The sequence below is a fragment of the Vicia villosa genome, unplaced genomic scaffold, assembly GCF_029867415.1.
Source record: "Vicia villosa cultivar HV-30 ecotype Madison, WI unplaced genomic scaffold, Vvil1.0 ctg.002240F_1_1, whole genome shotgun sequence".
NCBI classification, from domain to species: domain Eukaryota; kingdom Viridiplantae; phylum Streptophyta; class Magnoliopsida; order Fabales; family Fabaceae; genus Vicia; species Vicia villosa.
The window spans coordinates 18136-38935 of record NW_026705874.1 but is presented as its reverse complement, the minus strand read 5'-3'; the positions used below and the strand labels follow the sequence as shown (position 1 = coordinate 38935).

The 20800-nt window shown below is 38.2% G+C and overlaps 1 protein-coding gene across 1 annotated transcript; it reads right to left on the bottom strand.

Annotated features, from left to right (window-relative positions):
- Window positions 1–16871: 16871 nt before the first annotated feature.
- On the bottom strand, window positions 16872–17567 carry LOC131638277 (uncharacterized). The gene has a single exon (XM_058908830.1). It carries the CDS (start codon window positions 17565–17567, stop codon window positions 16872–16874), a length of 696 nt encoding a protein of 231 aa, XP_058764813.1.
- Window positions 17568–20800: the final 3233 nt, after the last annotated feature.

Below are 20800 nucleotides of genomic sequence, written 5' to 3'. Positions count from 1 at the left end.
TAGAGTGATCTTATGTTGAGTGGCAAAAGAAATCAATAAGCGAATAGATTCTAACCTGGCCACTGGTGCAAAGGTTTCTGTATAGTCAATCCCTTCTTGCTGACTATAGCCCTGAGCAACCAGTCTGGCTTTGTTTCTTACAACTTCTCCTTTCTCGCTCATCTTGTTTCTGAAGACCCACTTGGTTCCAATGATGTTGAATCCTTTTGGTCTAGGAACAAGATCCCATACATCATTCCTTGTAAACTGATTTAGTTCTTCTTGCATGGCAATTATCCAGTCTGCATCTTCTAGAGCTTGATCAACAGAAATTGGCTCGATCAAAGAAACAAGACCTAATTGACATTCTGCGTTGTTCTTGAGGAATGCTCTTGTTCTGATAGGACCATCCTTCTTTCCAAGAATGACATCTTCTGAGTGAGAAGATGTGAGTCTAGAAGATCTTCTGACTGTTGGCTCTTCAGAAATTCTGAGATTCAAAAGGAAACATTCTTGTATACTCTGTAGCCTTTAGAGCGTTCAGAATATCCAATAAGGAAACATTTTTTAGCCTTAGAATTAAACTTACCAAGATGATCTTTAGTATTTAGAATAAAACACACACATCCAAAAGGATGAAAATATGAAATGTTGGGCTTTCTGTTCTTTCACAATTCATAGGGAGTCTTATTTATAATAGGTCTTATAGAGATTCTATTCTGAATATAACATGCAGTATTTATTGCTTCTGCCCAGAAATGCTTAGCCATATTGGTTTCATTGATCATGGTTCTGGCCATTTCTTGTAGAGTCCTATTCTTTCGCTCTACAACTCCATTTTTCTGTGGAGTTCTAGGGCAAGAGAAATCATGGGCAATACCATTTTCTTTGAAGAACTCCTCAAAGAATCTGTTCTCAAATTCGCCACCATCATCACTTCTGTCCTTTATAATTTTGCACTCCTTCTCAGATTGAATCTGAGGGCAGAATTCAAAGAACACTGAATGAGACTCATCCTTGTGTTTTAAGAACTTTACCCATGTCCAGTGGCTATAATCATCTACGATGACTAATCCATATTTCTTCCCTCTGACAGATGTTATTTTGACTGGTCCAAACAGATCAATGTGTAGAAGTTCTAGCGGCCTAGAGGAAGAGACAACATTCTTAGATTTGAATGCAGGTTTGGAGAACTTGCCCTTCTGACATGCTTCGCAAAGAGCATCTGATTTGTATTTCAGATTTGGGAGTCCTCTGACCAGATTTAGTTTGTTAATCTGAGAAATCTTTCTCAAACTAGCATGGCCTAATCTTCTGTGCCAGACCCATTGCTCTTCACTAACAAACATAAGGCAAGTCACCTTCTGCTTCTCAAGATCAGAAAGATCAATCTTATAAATGTTGTTCTTTCTCTTGCCTGTAAATAGGATTGAGCCATCCTTCTGACTTACAGCCTTGCAAGACTTTTGATTGAAGATTATGTCATAACCATTGTCACTTAATTGACTTATGGACAATAAGTTATGCGCTAATCCTTCTACAAGAAGTACATTAGATATGGAAGGAGAGTTACCAGTACTTATGGTTCCAGAGCCAATAATCTTGCCCTTCTGGTCTCCTCCAAACATGACTTCTCCAGCGGGCTTAAGCACCAGGTCTTGGAACAAAGACCTTTTTCCCGTCATGTGTCGCGAGCACCCAGAGTCCAGGTACCATGACATGTTGTGCTTTGTCTTCTTTGCTGCCAAGGATATCTGCAACAGAAATTATCTTCTCCTTAGGTACCCACAACTTCTTGGGTCCTTTCTTGTTAGTTTTCCTCAAGTTCTGATTGAACTTGGGTTTAGCATAATAAACAACAGGAGGTACAACATGATATTGCTTAGGTTTAGCAGCATGATATTTTCTAGGTTGTGTCACATGCTTCTTAGTGTGTGTAACATGAAAGCTTTTAGCATGTGAAGTGAGCCTAATATCATGTGAGTGGTCATACTTGAACTGATCATACAATGGCTTGTATGTGATTTTCATATCATCTACAGGTTCAAGTTTGTGTGTGGTATCACCCTCATAGCCAATGCCAACTCTTTTGTTTCCTGAAACAGCATATATCATAGAAGCAAGATGACTTCTGCCAATACTTCTAGATAAGAACTTTCTAAAGCTCAAGTCATATTCTTTCAGAATATGGTTCAGGCTAGGAATGGACTTTTATGATTCAGAAGGAGATCCTATATCTTTGGATAATTTTAAAACTTTTTCCTTCAGTTCATAGTTTTCCATTTCCAACTTCTTAGTTTCAGAATCAAATAGCTTTTTCAGCTTTTTGTATTTGATACTAAGATGAGCCTTGAGTTCTGTCATACCCTAATTTTGACCCCCTGAGATGTCACATCTCCAGACTTTTCATCAAATTCAAAACAAATACTCAGAGCAGTCACTTATTTCATCTAGTACTTAATCGAGGATGTTCAAGGACAAAAGAGCTCAGGCAAAGGATCAATCAATAAGAGGATTAGTCTCCAATACAATCATAGGACTAAAAAAGCTTCATTCTATTCACCTATGATTGATTAGACACCAATCATCTGGGCTCAGGTTTGCTTAATTCACCAATCTAGGGTTTTGAGCTCATCAAGGACTATAATCAGGGACCACATTTGGGAAACCCTAAAATGCTCTAGGACATCATTCAAGGGCTTCAATCATATTCAAATGATCCATATGACAATATCCATTGGGCATTACACTTCAATTCAAGATCTAGAGTCATCAATTTCATCTGGTCGACAATTAGGGTTTTTGACCTAATTCACTTGCACAGTTGATTTTTAATCAGGACATGGATCCACCATTCAAAACATGACTCAAGAACTTCTATCACCTCAATATAATCCATTCATAGCACTCATTTGAGGAGAAGCACTTGATTAATTACCAAAGTCCAAAATTTCACTTCATCTAGAAAAAGTCAACTGTACAAGATCACCTTTGACTTTCAAGTTTTTTGGTCATACCATGAATTTTGAGGACCAATATCATCAATATATGATTATTGAAGTCATTTGGACAAAGAAAATCAAGAAAATTCATCAAGGATGAAAAATTCAACAAAAGTCAAACTAAGTGCATTTTGACCTAGTTCATGGATCTCAAAATTTCACCTACACAACTCAAAAAACTTCCAACATGAAAGTTGTTGATCTCATCAAATAAAACAACTTATCACAAAGGAACTTTCTTCAAGAGATCAATCATTTAAGAGATATGGACTTTGGAAGTTATAGGTCATGAAAAACTTCCATGGAGTTATGAGCTAAGAGTTATGCTTGTTCAAAGTTGGCCTCATGAAGTAAAATTATAGGTCATGTACAATTTGAAACTTTGCAATTTTGTGCATATGGCTTCACTAATGGATGCTACACGACCCATAATACATCTGTAAACATACCATGCATCCATTTTCACCATGGCATAAGAATTGAAGAAGATTCCCAAAAACAAGAGCATGTGATTATGTAATCATTACTTTTGAGAATTTATGGTAAGCAATGATTCATCAATTGGAATCTTCTCCTAAGCCAATAGAAAGCCTCTACATATCAGAAATGTTCCCCAAGATCAGATGAGATCAATGGATATGGAGCTAGCTCGGTTTGGCCATCATTGCATTTTGGAGATTCCTTGAATTTCTTCATGGCCAAGAAACCAAAACTCTCTCATTAAGCAAGCTCACTCTTCCAATCTGTACAGAGCTCTTTGCCTATAAATAGAAGTGTCATCCTTCATATTAATCACACCAAAGCAACTACAATTCTTGCTTTCTCCTTCTTCCTTTCACACTTAGGATTTTCAAAGGTTCTTTGGCAAGAAGACTCGGGTTCTTCAAACCAGAGCTTTTCCTTTGAAACTAAGTGTTCTAACCTTTCAAGGGGGTCCATTAGAAGTGATCCAAGCACCTGGAACACATCTATAAGTGCAAGAACACCATCTTCACTTTCAATTTGGAGCAAAGTCAGTTGGAGGTCCATAGAGCAATTCAGAAGGTGTCAGGCGAGTCCAAGCATCCCATCAAGTTCCTTAGGGTGTGATGAAGCTATCCAGATGGTCGCAGTTCATCTGGAAGTTCAGAATCACTAACCTCCATGATCACTTGAAGCTCAAAAGGAAGGTGTCGAGTAGAGAACTTATGAGGTATTCAAATCACAATAAGCATTCAGATAGCTTCGTTGAGTCCCCAGGAAGCTTTTAGGATCATCCACACAAGCTCAGGAGCTCTCTATCAGTCTCACGACCTTCATTTTCAGAGAAATTCAAAAAATGGAAAGCTTGAGGTTGAATATGAAGATGGTGGGTGGCGCCATTTTTGAATTCTCAGAGGGAAGTTTAAAATATAATTAACTGAAAGCGAGTTTTAAACGAATACATCGTTTAACTCACTTGGTCACATGCGCTTCCACTATCTCTTTCCATAAGGTCTAGGGTTCGATCCCCCCTCAGACCTTTTGTTGTTTTTTTCCATTTAACGCGCGTGTTTCACATATAACCAAATGGAAACCCTCTTTAGTCACACTGAGCGTGTAGCTCAGTTGGCTTTGTTTTGTGTGGTGACCTTGAAAACGTGGGTTCATGCCTTGGTGGAGACAAAACCATATTTTTTACCACTTTTCCCATTTACTTTTCTTCACAACTTCAACCAATTAATTCATCCTTCAAATTAAATCTTTTTTGCTTGATTCTTCACACACTTGTTATTTGATATACTTATTTTATAAATAATCCAAAAAATTACAAAAATACTATTTATTTGATGTATTTTTATTAGGTTTAAAATGGTGTATTTTTAAGTATTTTAAAATACTCTTAATACATGTTTTCCTTGAATTTTCCAAACCTAATCTCTCATAAATATTTTAGTGATAAAACCCTAATCATTTAGGTCTTAATAAGGTATAGATTTTGTCTTTACCCTAATTAAGTTGACTTTTGTCAATTTTCAAAATTATTTCTTAACTTCAATTAAACAGGCGATCAAGGTTTTCAAACAACGTAACTTGGTATCATTTCAAATCTTTCAACTGTTTTTCATAAGCAGTAAATAAATCTTTGGGCCTCTAATAGAGTGTAAGTCCCAACACCTTTTTCTTTTCTTAGTTTGTTTTCAAAAACTGTATTTACAAAATCTTCTTTCTATTTTCGAAACATTCTTCTGGTATTTGAAGGGCATTATTCCCGGTGAAACTCTTCAGATACCTATGTGACCTTTGTCCATCTTCACTTCTTCTGTTTTCAAAAACCTTTAACTGTTTATCATAAATATTCAACTGTTATCAATAAAAACAACAAAATTGATGGTAAGGCTTTGTACATACATCTTCAAAGGCCTCCACTCCATCCAGGTTAGGCTTTATAGCTTTCAATTTACAGTCTTTATTTAAATTACTGTCAAATATAAACTGTTTATATATTAGAACTACGTCTGAGTGTAAACCTTAGGACAGTTAAACTATATATATATATATATATATATATATATATATATATATATATATATATATATATATATATATATATATATATATATATATATATATATATTATAGGAATATGGCCTAGGATTGAGAATGTCTTCCCGGTGAAGGCTCTTTCCTAATTAGAGATCTGTAGTTCAAACCCTCAAGATGAATTATTCCCAGTGAAACATCTTGAAAAAGCCTTAGAACCCAAAATAGGATACATCCACCCAAGAGGAATTATTCCCGGTGAAACCTCTTACCCATTTGCTTAGAGCCAAAATAAGTTCAAAACCACATAGCTTTCTCTTGTGCTATAACAAGGACCCTCGATGAGCCTCCTCTTGGGCTTTGTACAAGGACCCACAGGCTTCTTAAAAGCATTCCCAACTTCCTCTTGAGCTTGTATACCAGGACCCATCAGGTTTCTTATAAACATAGGAACAAGTCTTTAGTCACCTTTTAGCCTATCCTGGTGAGTTTCTTCCATTCTTTAAACCAGACTTTAAACAAGCCAAGATTGCCTCAATCTCACATTGAGTACACCTTTTGGAATGAGAGACATGGACAGTCTCTGTCACCCTTATCTTCATTAATTTTCCTTAGCAGAGTCTAGGATCCATATTTGCTTATCTTCAGTCAGTGTTAGCCTTAATCTTGGGCTTTAAACAAGAAGTCTCAACGAGTTATTCTTTCTGCCATCATTCACAAAAATCCCTGGAAAGGGTTAGCCTCCAAAAATTGAACTTTCAAAAGATAAATTCTCTAGCATAATAAAACCCCTGGAAAGGGTCAGTCTCCATTCATTCTTTAAAAAGATAATCTCACCAGACTCAGTCAGTAAAAGACATATTCCTCAATAAAGAGTCAGCCTCAATTCTGGGCTTTGTACAGAACACAAAAACTTATTAGTTTAAGTCAATCCCCAGTAGAGTTATCTCCCAGAGTCAATAAAAATAATAAATCAATCAAAAGCCTCAAGCTTGGGCCTCATACAAGTCAGCAAAAAATCAAATCTTTCAAACAGTGGATAGACATAGCTTATCTCTATAGAGAGATATTTCTCCTATCTCACCGCATTCAAACAAACAAACATTTCAATTTCAACTTCAATTTCAATCATTCTCCCATTTAGGACTTTGAAAGGCATGCTCTGAGGCAAACAAACCCAGACTTGTACACTTTCCCTAATTTGGATGAGAATCCTTCTTTCATTCAAGAGGCATGTGGCTGTCATACTTGATCAACCAAGTAGGCTCCTTCTCTTAATGAAATGAATTCAGCTTTTCTGTCACTCTTTTAAATGTTTGTGGTGGAATAGTAGAATTACCTCTCTGTAGAGATAATTTCATGTCTCTTTACTGTAAACAGAGATTTAATTCAATCTTCAACCTTGAGCTTTAAGAAAGGCACCAAAAATAATTATTTTCCCTAATTAGTTCTCTGAACTACAAAAAGCTCTGACTTCCATTAGGGATCTCAAGGAATCTCAGCGAGCTAATAAAAAACCAAAAATAGTCTGTCTGTCTTTCTTTTAAATCAATTCAATTCCTTCTCCTAACACAAAGGAGAAACTTTCCCAATAATAAGCAACAAACACAAACACATAGACACAGAGAAGGTTCCCGTAGAGTACTACGGATATGTAGGGTGCTTAAACTCTTCCCTGTGTATAACCGACCTCCCGGACTCTAGAATTTCTAGTCTAGGTGAATCCCCACACTTAGCAAACTCCTAGGGTTTATTTGAGATCGTTTTCCCCTTTCCTACTCGTAGGATAATTAAAAAGTTCGTGTGATATCGTAGGAAGAACTGAAATAAAATTCATCCCGCCACGGGCGCATTCTCCTTCCAAATTTCGCGTGAAGGGTCTAGCGTGCCGTCCTCCCAAGTGAAACGGGGAGGTAAAAAAATGACACCACAAGTTCCAAAAGTTCTGTTAAACTAGAAACTAACTTTTCTCTAGATAGTTCAGAAAATACCTATTCAGAATCTGATTCTGATGTAGATTCTGATCCATCATCAACTGTGGCCATCAGTGCAATGTTTGCCTGCTCGCCTTCAGAGTCAGATTCTGATTCTGAATCTGAATCATTCCACGTTGCCATAAGACCTTTCTTCTTATGAAACTTCTTCTTGGGATTCTCCTTCTGAAGTTTTGGACACTCATTCTTGTAGTGACCAGGCTCATTGCATTCATAGCATGTGACCTTCTTCTTGTCAGATCTTCTGCTTCCAGAAGATTCTCCTCGTTCAAGCTTCTTAGAACTTTTGAAGTTCTTGAACTTCCTATGCATGCTCTTCCAGAGTTGGTTTACCCTTCTGGAGATCATGGACAGTTCATCTTCTTCTTCTGATTCTGATTCTTCAGAATCTTGTTCTTCTGCCTGAAATGCGTTAGTACATTTTTTATAATTAGATTTTAACGCAATAGACTTACCTTTCTTCTGAGGTTCATTAGCGTCAAGCTCAATTTCATGACTCCTCAGAGCACTGATCAATTCTTCAAGAGATACTTCATTCAGATTCTTGGCAATTTTGAAAGCAGTCACCATAGGACCCCATCTTCTTGGCAAGCTTCTGATGATCTTCTTGACATGATCAGCCTTGGTGTATCCCTTGTCAAGAACTCTTAATCCAGCAGTTAGCATTTGAAATCTTGAGAACATTTTCTCAATGTTTTCATCATCCTCCATCTTGAAGGCTTCATATTTCTGGATCAAGGCAAGAGCTTTGGTCTCCTTGACTTGGGCATTTCCTTCATGAGTCATTTTCAATGATTCATATATATCATAGGCAGTTTCCCTGTTAGATATCTTCTCATATTCAGAATGAGAGATAGCATTCAGCAAAACAGTCCTACACTTGTGATGATTTTTGAATTGCTTCTTTTGATAATCACTCATCTCTTGTCTTGAGAGCTTTACACGACTAGCTTTCACTGGATGTTTGTAACCATCCACCAGAAGATCCCATAAGTCACCATCTAAACCAAGAAAGTAACTTTTGAGTTTATCTTTCCAATATTCAAAGTTTTCACCATCGAATACTGGTGGTCTAGTGTAGCCATTGTTACCATTTCCATTGTATTGCTCAGCAGAGCCAGATGTAAATGTAGGTGTTGGAGTTTCAACCATCTTGAATTAGCGTTTTTCTCTTCCTGAATCTTTTCTAAACACGGTTAAGTACTTGCACCTTAGAACCAGGCTCTGATACCAATTGAAGGATAGAAAAACACTTAGAAAGGGGGGGGGGTTGAATAAGTGTGACTTTAAAAACTCTTAAGATAAAAACAATGAACACAATATTTTTATCCTGGTTCGTTGTTAACGAAACTACTCCAGTCCACCCCCTTAGAGTGATTTACCTCACCTGAGGATTTAATCCACTAATCAATCTTGATTACAATGGTTTTCCACTTAGATACCCTCTAAGTCTTCTAGAGTATTCTGATCACAACCTGATCACTCTAGGAACACAATGCTTAGATACCCTTTAAGACTTTCTAGAGAATCCGATCACAACTTGATCTCCTTTAGTTCTTTACAAATGAATGTAAACAAATTCTTACAAGAGTTATACAATGCTTCTTAAAAAGCTATAATCACAACTGTGATATTTCTCTTAAAGTTTAAGCTTAATCTCACTAAGATATTACAACAGTAATGAAGTGAGGTTGAAGATGAAGTTTGAGAGCTTTCGAATTTGATAGCGTTTCTGTATGTTTGCGCAAAGTGTTGTCTTCTGCTTCTCACCAGAACTTCTATTTATAGGCGTTTGAGAAGATGACCGTTGGGAGCATTTAATGCGTTGCGTGATCCGTACAACATTGCATTTAATGTTTCACTCTTTTGTCAACTACCTCGAACCTTGCTTTTCCTGATTTAACTGACTTTGCCTTTAATAGCTTCTAACGTTCCTTTTGTCAATCAGCGTAGCCTGCCATCTTGTACTTGCTTCGGATCTGATCTTTGTAGATACAACGTTTAAATATATCAGAGTCATAGCAGCTTGGTGCAGAGCATCTTCTTGTCTTCTGACCTTGAAGTGCTTCTAGCGTGATACCATGAGAACTTCAGTGCTTCTACTTCTGATCTCAAGTTCTTCTGATGCTTCAATAGACCATGTTCTGATTCTGCTTGACCATCTTCTGATGTCTTGCCAGAGCATGTTCTGATGTTGCATGTTGAACCTTCTGAGTAAGTGCTTCTTGCGCTGATTTTGTGCATACTCTTTATATATTTCCTGAAATGGAAATTGCATAGGATTAGAGTAACACATTGTCTCAAGCAAAATTCATATACATTGTTATCATTAAAACTAAGAATATTGATCAGAACAATTCTTGTTCTAACATATGGTTTTCTAACTTCCTGGAAGGCTTGGAGACGCGTCTGGACACGCATTTGGGCAGAATGCCTTTTCCTTACCTTTTACCTTTTACCCATGTCAGGAGATGTGTCTGATCAGTGCTCGATTCACTTCTTCGCCATTTTACCTGCAAAACACACAATATCTTCCCACAAAGATCAGTAGTCTCAGAAATAAACCAAATATCCAGACAATTATAAAACAATGACCTTTTTATTGTAATTGGCTTATTTTAGTAACCCAACATCACAAAAACTAACAGAGATGACAGATAAAATATAGCAAAACTGTGACTGATCACAACCCCAAACTTAGCTTGTTGCTTGTCCTCAAGCAACTTGTACAAAAAAATCACAAATTTACCTCATACTTTCTTCCTCTTGTGCTCTACCATGATAGTTACGTGCTGATGTTTTTAGCTTTGCATTTTCACCATATCCAACTCATTCACCATAGTTTCACATAAAAGTATTGCATCAATCGCTATCTCATAACAAACTCTCACAGCATCTCTCGATTGGTTGAAAGTGTTTGATCGCTCAACATTCTTAGCATGCACATTATACCATAAGCTTGAAAATATTCTCACTAGATTCTATTATACCGACACACACACTTTTTGAGGTCTTCAGGGTTGTAACGGGGCTATGGTTAAGGTGGGATATGAAAAGCGAGGGTTAGAGGTTTCAGAGTTCAGAGTAAGTGTTACTCGTTCTTTCACTGTATTTCTTCTTAGATATCACTAAAGATTCTTTTTCAAACAGAACTTCTTACCGGTCAGCTCTAACTCCTCCTTTCTTGGAGTTTTATTTTATTTTCTCTTTTTTTTTCTTTTTTTTATTACTGACTTTCACTGAGTATTTCCTTTAGTGAGTGATCTTCTTTTCTTTTTTTGTTATTTCGCACTCACTATGTTTTACCTTATTTGTGTGCAGTACCCCAAACTTAAAGGTTGCTATTCCAAACGCAACCCCAAACTTAGAGCAAAACTCAAATTCAAGAACAACCCACATTACTCTGAACAAGGTAGGGAAGTGTTTGGGCTAATGGTTTAAATGATGTGGTAAACAAAAATGAAAAAACTCAACAGGTTAAACAAAGGATATATGATAATCAGGGGTGGCTACAAGGTACTAGGGTAAAAGAAACAACAAAATTTGCCTCAGTGTGTGTGTCAAGTCTAGTGTGAATCACGAAGAACAAGTGAAGTTCTGGATAAAGCAACATACCAGAATTCCCTCAAAAGATATATGGTGTTTGGATTTTTCTGATTCTCGCCGGTCGGGTAGAGATGAGCGACGTCTGCACAGTATTTAGCTTGATGTGGTGTCTCAATCAGACATGGTGAGCTTGTAGCTCTTTTCAACAGCGTGTAACCTACCATAACAAAACATCAAAAGTTATCAACGATTAGAGTTACAAATGTGTATTAGCGTTTGAAAATAACCCATTTAGGGTGCGTCACGTCATCCGTTGTTGCCACTTTTATCAGTACATACCAAACACACTTCATAAAATAAAAGACAAACTGGTTTGCATTAATTCAGATAGAAATTACACAAAACGAAAAAAAAATTAACATACAAACTAAAAACAATAGAGAAAGAAAAACAAGACAGAAATAAACGCACACACAAATACATCATAATAAAATGACCAAAATGACATTAAAAAAACTATTAATCCTCTAGGCCAATGTCCCTGTGAATACTGCAAAGACTGCTGGTGAGATCTGTCTAGCGGAGTATCTCCATATCGTCAGAAGTTGGCTGGAAGTGGTCCATGGGATCAATTGATGGTGGGGGTCGAGGGGTTCCTTGAGGAGGTATGGGTCCTCCTATCTGCATATCATGTGAAAAACTTGGTATCTGATAACGACCATAAAACGGTGCCGGAGGTTCCGCATCTGCACGATTACGGAATCGCTGTGCAGCAGCCCATGTATCAGTCTCGTGGGTGAGATACTTCCCAGACATATTAAATATGGCGCACATATCCTGCATGAAACAGAATTAACGCATCTCTACCCGATGAGCATATGAATCTTCATCCACAAAGGTGTGATGACGGAATGTGAGGGTCACTCCAGAAGGTATATCAGGCATGGGGTGGTCCTCTTGGCCAAATTATTCATGTTGGCTTCGGGCTCCCTGTCTGTTCATTTCCTCAGTTGCAATCACTGTCATCTGAGCGATCCATGTGGTATCAATCGCTTTAGAGGGCATCACTTGAATTCCACCTGTAGACACGGCAACACCTGCATTCAAACATAACTGGAGAATCACAGAAGCATGACCCAAGGTTTTCTTTGACTTTGATTGAGCAATAGCTTCCATGTCATCTGCAATAATCCTCCCCAAATTCAGTGGCTCGTTGTTCAGCATGTAGTAAACCGTTAGAGCTCTCCCTGTAGTTAACTCCGAGCATGTGCTCAACATTTCATCATACGGCCAACTCCTTCGCATTGCTCTTTTATTTTCAGCATATTTGCAAATAGGTTCTTTGAATTTGAGTTTCAACACTTTGTTAATTGATTTCCACCCAAATGGAACTTGCTTCCCTCTCACAAAACTGGTGAATTGAGGTTCCTCAAGAGAGACCCTATACGCGTTTGCATAAAATTCCTTTACCAACTCCGCAAAGACAGGTTGAATGATGTTGTTGAAGTGTGTTAACTTGTATTTCTTGATGGTGGCCTGAATATCAGAATACTCTCCTTTTTTCAAATCAAACTTCCTTTCTGCAATAAAGTAACGCTCAGCTAAACTTTCATATCTTTGTTCATGTGCAGCAGATGAAAACCTCTCCTTGTCAAATTCAAAGGAGGAAGCAGATGGCATAACATCCTTTCCTTTGTTGGATCTCTTGGCCATTAGATGAAAGTAGATGATAGGTGGTGAGAACATAATTTGCACACAAGAAACTACACACACAACTTGCAAAGCACAAGAAAATGGAAAAGAATGGAGTGAAACGCTTTTGGAGATGTAAGGAGACCAACAAAAGGGTAGAGAGAATTGTGAAATGCGTTTGGAACAAATGCATGGGTATTTATAGTTTAGACCAAACCTGAAAACGCGTTTGGAAACGCATGTGAAGAAAATGTACCATTAGGGACACGTTTTGGAACGCTTTTAGGATGACGCATACGCGTTTTCAAATGCGTGTGGATGAGAGGACGCGTCTCTGGACGCGTATGAGCAGTTGGCTGAGAATTCTTCCCTTGGCACGCGTCTCAGCACGCGTTTGCGCAGAAGTGTGAAGTTTTGGGGTTCCCTTGTTGAGGACGCGTCTTGGGACGCGTTTCTGTAGAAATGTGAAATCTTGGAGTATAAGACGCATCCAGAAACACGTTTGGGTTAATTCAGCTGGCTGAGGATTCTTCTGTGCTCTTGATTTCCTAAACTTACCAAAAAAATGATACACACAAAAATAGAAGGAAAAAAATACAAATAAAAATTGAAAAACAAAACATATAATTTTAAAAATGTAAAGTACCTCCCTTGGGTTGCCTCCCAAGAAGCGCTTCGTTTAACATAGCCTGGCTCGACGGTCGTTCATCTTACCCTGTAAGACGAACATTGTCAATTAAACCACTCTCTTGTCCTTGATAGTATGGTTTTAATCTCTGTCCATTCACCTTAAATGTATCTCCGTTGGTTTGATTTTTCAGTTCTATCGCTCCATGGGGAAACACTTTGTGAACCAAGAGTGGTCCTGACCATCGTGACTTTAATTTTCCAAGAAATAGCTTTAACCTGGAATTAAAGAGTAACACCAGCTGTCCTTCTCAAAATTCTTTTTTCTGAATCTTTTGATCATGCCATTTCTTGGTTTGTTCTTTATAAATCTTGGCATTCTCATAAGCGTGATTCCTAAACTCTTCCAACTCCTGGAGTTGAAGAGTTCGAGATTCACCAGCTTTTAACAATTCACAATTTAAGAACTTGGTGGCCCAAAAAGCTTTGTGCCCGAGTTCGAGCGGTAAGTGACAAGCTTTACCATAAACCAATTGATAAGGAGACATACCTATTGGTGTCTTGTACGCTGTTCTGTAAGCCCGTAGCGCATCATCTAACTTTATTGACCAGTCTAACTTATTGACCAGTCTTTTCGAGAAGCACTAACAGTCTTTTCAAGGATTTGCTTTATTTGTCTGTTAGAGACTTCGACTTGCCCACTTGTTTGAGGATGATACGGGGTAGCAACCTTGTGTTTAACATTATACTTCCTCAACAAATTTTCCATCAGTTTATTTAAAAAGTGAGTACCTTCATCATTGATTAGTGCTCGGGGTACCCCCAAACCTAGAGGAAATGTTATGCTTAAGGAAGTTCACCACCACTTTAGCATCATTGGTGGGTAAGGCTACAACTTCTACCCATTTTGATACATAGTCTACTGCCACAAGGATGTAATTTTTCCCAAAAGATGGTGGAAAAGGTCCCATAAAGTCAATGCCCCACAGATCAAACAGTTCTACCTCCAGCATCGCATTCTGAGGCATTTAATTTCTCTTGGAGATGTTTCCTATTCTTTGACATCTATCACATTCTCGGACGACATGATGAGCGTCCTTGAATAGGGTAGGCCAGTATAAACCAGATTGTAGGACTTTTGCAGCAGTTCTATCCCCACTGAAATGCCCCCATACTCCGAGTCATGGCATGCTTTGAGCACGTATCTTTGTTCCTCCTCTGGAACACATCTTCTAATCATCCCATCTATTCCTTTCTTGTACAAGAATGGGTCATCCCCCAATTAAAACCTGCAATCATGCAAAAACTTTTTTCTTCGGTTAGAATCAAAATCATCTGGGATTACCCCACCTACCAGATAGTTAGCATAGTCGGTGAACCAAGGTACACCAATAACAGCGAGGATATGTTCATCTGTGAACTCATACTTTATTGGGCGTTTGTCTTTTGTTTCCTCAATAGGTGACATTCGAGAAAGGTGATCCGCTACAGTGTTTTCACACCCTTTCTTGTCACGAATTTCCATATCAAATTCCTGAAGGAGTAAAATCCATCTTAGAAGTCTTGGCTTAGAGTCCTGATTAGCAAAAAGATACTTCAAAGCAGCATGATCAGTGTAAACAATAACTCTAGAACCCAACAGATATTGCCTGAATTTATCAAAGGCATACACAACAGCTAGCAACTCCTTTTCAGTGGTTGCGTAGTTCATCTGTGTAGGGTTCAAAACATGACTAGCATAGTAAATGACATGTAGCAATTTGTCTATACGTTGTCCTAGAACAGCCCCTACTGCAATATCACTTGCATCACATATGATCTCAAAAGGTAGAGACTAATCTGGGGCCACAACAATTGGTGCAAACACTAATTTTTTCTTTATTGTTTCAAATGCTACATCACATTCATCATCAAAAGTAAAAACCTTATCCTTAACCAAAAGAGTAGTTAAGGGTTTGGCTATCTTAACAAAATCTCTTATGAACCTGCGGTAGAAACCCGCATGCCGTAAGAAACTTCGAATACCTTTTTCATTCATAGGTGGAGGCTGCTTTGATATTACCTCGATCTTTGCTTGGTCAACTTCTATTCCTTTGTGGGAAATTTTGTGACCCAACACTATACCTTCTTGCACCATGAAGTGACACTTCTCCTAGTTAAGGATTAAATTGGTCTGTTGGCATCTTTCTAACACAAGAGCAAGGTTAGTTAAACAATTATCAAAAGACTTACCAAAAACTTAGAAGTCGTCCATGAACACCTCCATGTGCTTTTCAAGCATATCATCAAAGATGGCGTGCATGCATCTTTGAAAAGTAGCAGGGGCATTACATAACCCGAATGACATCCTTCTGTAAGCAAAGATACCAAATGAGCAAGTAAATAATGTCTTCTCTTGATCTTCTGGTGCCACCGATATCTGATTATACCCCGAATAACCATCGAGGAAACAATAGTAGTCGTGACCTGCTAACCTTTCCAGCATCTGATCAATGAAAGGTAACGGGAAGTGATCCTTCCTTGTAGCCAGATTTAACCTTCTATAATCTATGCAGACTCTCCATCCTGTGACCGTCCTTGTAGGGATTAACTCATTTTTTTCATTCTTTATCACTGTAGTTCCTCCTTTTTTGGCACCACATGAACAGGGCTCACCCAGGCACTATCAGATATAGTATAGATCATCCCTGCATCTAATAGTTTCATAACTTCTTTTCTGACCACTTCTTTCATCGCGGGATTTAGCCGCCTTTGAGGTTAGACTACCAGTTTTTGATCATGTTCCATAAGAATTTTGTGCATGCAAACCGTAGGACTAATCCCTTTCAAATCTTCAACCAACCATCCCATGGTACTTTTGTGTTTCTTCAGAACTTTGACAAGCTTGTTTTCTTGGAGAACTTCAAGGTGAGAACTTATTATAGCCGGACATTTACTTTCAGTGTCTAGGAAGACATATTTGAGGTTATCCGGTAGTTGTTTCAATTCAGCCCCTTTTTTTGGTTCATCTTTCTTCTCCTCCATTAAAGGTTGCCTTAGATCCTCCCACCTTTTTCGTCGAGAATCTTTAAAAGTTGGTTTTTCTCCCATCATTGCTACCACTTCCATCTCTTTTTTGTCAACTACTTCCGTTTCATCAAAAATTGATAAACTCAACACCCTCTCTAAAGGTAATTGTTGTGATTTCAAAGCATTTTCATTCGTAACAATTTGATCAATAACCTCGATATGTTGACTGGTTGCAACATCATCCTTGTACTTCATGGTGTTGCGCACATCAATTTTTAACTCCTCATCATATACCTGCAGAGTCATTGTGCCTTCTTCTATATCTATCAAACATCTTTTGGTCTCTAAAAATGTTCTCCCTAAAATTATCGAAATTTCTTCATCTTCCGGCATCTCTAAAATGACAAAATCCACCGGGAACACAAACTTGTCAATCTTTACAAGCACATCTTCTACTATCCCGTATGGTCTCTTCACTTAGTGGTCAGCAAATTGGAGTGTCATCCTTGTATCTTGCACTTTACCAATTCCTAACCTTTTGTAAAATAGACAGCGACATAAGACTCACACTTGCTCCTAAATCAATAAGAGCTTTCTTGAATGACCAATCCTCAATTGTGCAAGGAATAGTCACGGAACCTCGATCCTTCTTTTTCACCGGGATCTTCATACCCTGCAAAATAGCACTACAAGTTTCAGTAAGAATAATAGGGTCACGATCAATGGTTCTTCTCTTTGAGATGGTGTCTTTCATGAATTTGGCATATGTAGGAATTTTCTCCAATGCCTCCAGGAATGGAATATTTAACTCGAGCTTTTTGAACATCTCCAATAATTTTTCAAAATTTTTCTCATGCTGCCCCTTCTTCTTATTTCTTGTAGGGAAGGGAAGTTTAATGGTCGGTTTTGGCTTAATAACCTTCCCTTTCGTCACAGGTTCTGATACAACCAAATCTTCAGCTTCTACCTCATTTTCCTTTATTTCCATATCAACTTCCAACAATGGCTCTTCTTCTTCAGCACTTTCCTCCACAACTTCTTTCGCTTTACCACTTCTCATGATTATGGCACTCACATTATTATGATCTTTGGGATTTGTAATCGTGGCACTAGGTAGAGCACTAGGTTGTTGAGGATTTTCCAATTGTTGTGCTATTTGACTCATCAGAATTTCAAGATTCTTAATCGATGCACCTGTGTTCCGAAAATTACTCATTGTTTCTTCTTGGAATTGGGAGCTTTGAGCGGCCATCTTTTCAATGGCGATTGTTGTACCCCAAAATTTGCCCACTTATTTATTCCCCAATTGGCCCCACCTTACATTCATGTGCATACCTCATATAGGGCATTCATCCATTTCATTCATCCATATCACAGTTACCGTTCCAGAAGAGTGACAAACAGAGCTCCTATTGAGAAAATTTCTTGGTTCAGAAGAAGAGATCTGAAGTCTTATTGAAGAGGATCATTTCCATTGGCATACTCCTAAAATCAGGGTTTCGATTTCTCCGAGTCAAAGCTCTGGTTAAAAGATACAAATTTCAGGTTCATTAGGGTTTTCAAAGTGAGGTTTTGACCAAAGTCAACCTTGTTGACTTTTTGGTCAAAATTTAATCAGGAGATAATTTTGAGTAAGAAATATGGTTGTCCTGAAGAAATATTCATTGAAGTTTCTCTGGTTGAAATTTGATTGGAAATTGGTCCAGAAATCGATTAATCGAGAAATTCAGCTAGAATCAGAAAAATCGGGAAAAGTTGACTTTTTGGTCAAAAAACAAAGTCAACTGTCAAATATTGACTCATGGTGGAAAATCGGTCAAAGAAAAGTCAATGGAATGAATAAAATCAAGAAAATGCAAAGATTACCAAAATTGGAAAGTTAGTTGAAAATTGAAGTTGCCATAAAAAGAAAGTTCTACACTTAGAATAATTTTGGAAAGATTGGGAAATGGTTGGTCAGCTCACTTTAGGACCAGTTTACACGTGTTTCTAGGCCTCATTTCAAAACAAGGTCAACACCAAAAATGTTCATCTCATGGCCCTCTACAATGTTGTAGTTGGGAGTTTTTTCATATGACATATGGATTGAGAGTTATTGAAGGGAGAAGTTGGCAAAATCTCACTGTATACGAGGCAAAAAGCTGGGCAAGTTTTCTGGGCAGCATGGTCATTTAATCAAGCATGTGGCGTGCCAACTTTGAGGATGATTATAGAGACACATAAGGACCCAAAAGGTAAAATCTTGGTATGATTATATTCCCCTCCATGTACTCTATCCAATAAACCAAGAATCAAGTCAATCGGACAAATATTGAGTCATATATGAAGCACCAAATCATGCCTTGGCAAAGTTATGTGTTGGCATGGGCATGAGTCAAACTCCAGGTCACACGCATGCAATTGATCAAGCAGGTGGTGGGCTATTTTTAAGTATGGTTTTAAAGAGTTACAAGCATCTATTAGACTCAAATTAAACATCATGCCACTCTATGCCATGTCACCTTTCAAACGGTATAAGAATCAATGCCATTGGAAGTATGTGGAGCAAGATGCAAATCGTTAAAGTTGTGCCCTCGCAAAGTCACGTTTCGACCAAGACTCAGGCTAGAATCTAGTCAGGCGCGCGCGTCCAAGGCAACTATGACACACTATTTTCCAAGCCTTTTCTCTCCTTCTTCCAGGTCTTATTTTAAGAACTTTCCAACACCAATCTTACTATACTCCATTTCCTCTTCTCATTGAGCCTGAATTCACGTCAAATGGTGAGACATAGATGGAGTTATGAATGTGTAAAGTGAGTCACATGAAGAGTTTTTGGCAAAGGCACACACACATGATACTTATCAGCATTTTCCATCTTTTACCGTAGTTAGCCATGCAGTTCACTGGGTACGTGAAAATAAAAGGAAAGCTTACTCAAAATGCTTGGGACTTGTGCATTAAGTGTCGAGATATTACACTACAAACCTCCTCACCCTAAGTTCCATGCAACCTCACTGTGTTATATAAAGAAAACCCTTCACAATTTTCCAAGGATTCATTTTTTCTCACTTTCTGTTTCCACTCTCTTCTCTCATTCTCTTCCTTCCTTCATTCCAAAAAGTTTGTTACACTCATAACAAACTTCAACAAACCATAACCAACCTTCATCTTCCTCACCAATCTTCAACACACATTCTCATCTCTCTGCCACCAACCAACTCTTCTAACCATCACCACCGTAACAACCTAACGAACCAGCCACCATAACTAACCCTCACCATCGCAACAACCTCTAATGAACTCCATAACCGATTTTCATTCTTCATCACCATGCACCACGTTCTCATCATCTCCAAACTCCATGAAGCTTCATCATCTTCACTTCACCTCATCTTCCTCACGAGCAACACCATAACCGCATCATCTTCATCACTGCACCATCACTCTAATCATTCTCTCTCCGCAAACAACAACAATCACCATGGATAACACTCGCAACAATCATCATCTCCATTTCTTTCTCTCTCTCTCTCCGAGATCCAATGGCAAGAGAGTTTACTAGGGGAAGCTCACAAACTACAGCCAGCTCCTTCTCTTTTCAATGAAGTCGTTTGATTCTCTGAACAAGATATACCGCAGGGAAGAGTCATGGATGTAAGCTATTATTTTTGTCGAGAAATCTCGCGGATCGGAACTCAGGCTCTCGGCAAAGGTTGCTGAATTTCTTGCTGCATAGAGCATTGACAAAAAGCATGCGGAGTGTATATTAAGAGATTTCAACATGAACATGAAAGTGGATAAAGGTGATTCTCATTACTCATTATGGTGAGCACAATGTGCATTTATACAAGACTTGAGTTGCATCATAAGAAGGTGAACATGTGCTACATAGGATAAAACCCTAGAGTAACTAACTAACTGAAATAACAGAATGCAGTTAGTGTGGTTTCTTTCTATCTTTTCCATCTTCATTTACATACTTCAATATCCCCCCACAAGGTGAAGGATGGTAGATATCTAGCATCTTCAACTTGCACAGTAGATCATGGAAAGGCTGTGAATGTAGTGACTTGGTGAACAGGTCAGCAAGTTGTTCCTTGGATTTCACTGGCAGCAGGTTCAAAATGCCTTTGCTTTGTTTTTCCCGAACGATATGACAATCTATCTCCAAATGTTTCGTTCTCTCATGGAAAACGGGGTTGGAAGCAATGTGGATAGCACTATTGTTGTCACAGTAGATCACATGAGTTCTAAGACAAGTAATGTGAAGGTCCTTCATAAGGTAGATAAGCCATTGGAGCTCGCATGTAGCTGCAGCAAGGGCGCGATATTCTGCCTCTGAAGAAGAACGAGAGACCGTTAGTTATTTCTTAGTATGCCATGAAATGAGAGATCTATCAAGGAAAAAACATTGTCCTGAGACAGATCTACGGGTATCCAAACATCCTGCCCAGTCAGCATCAGAGT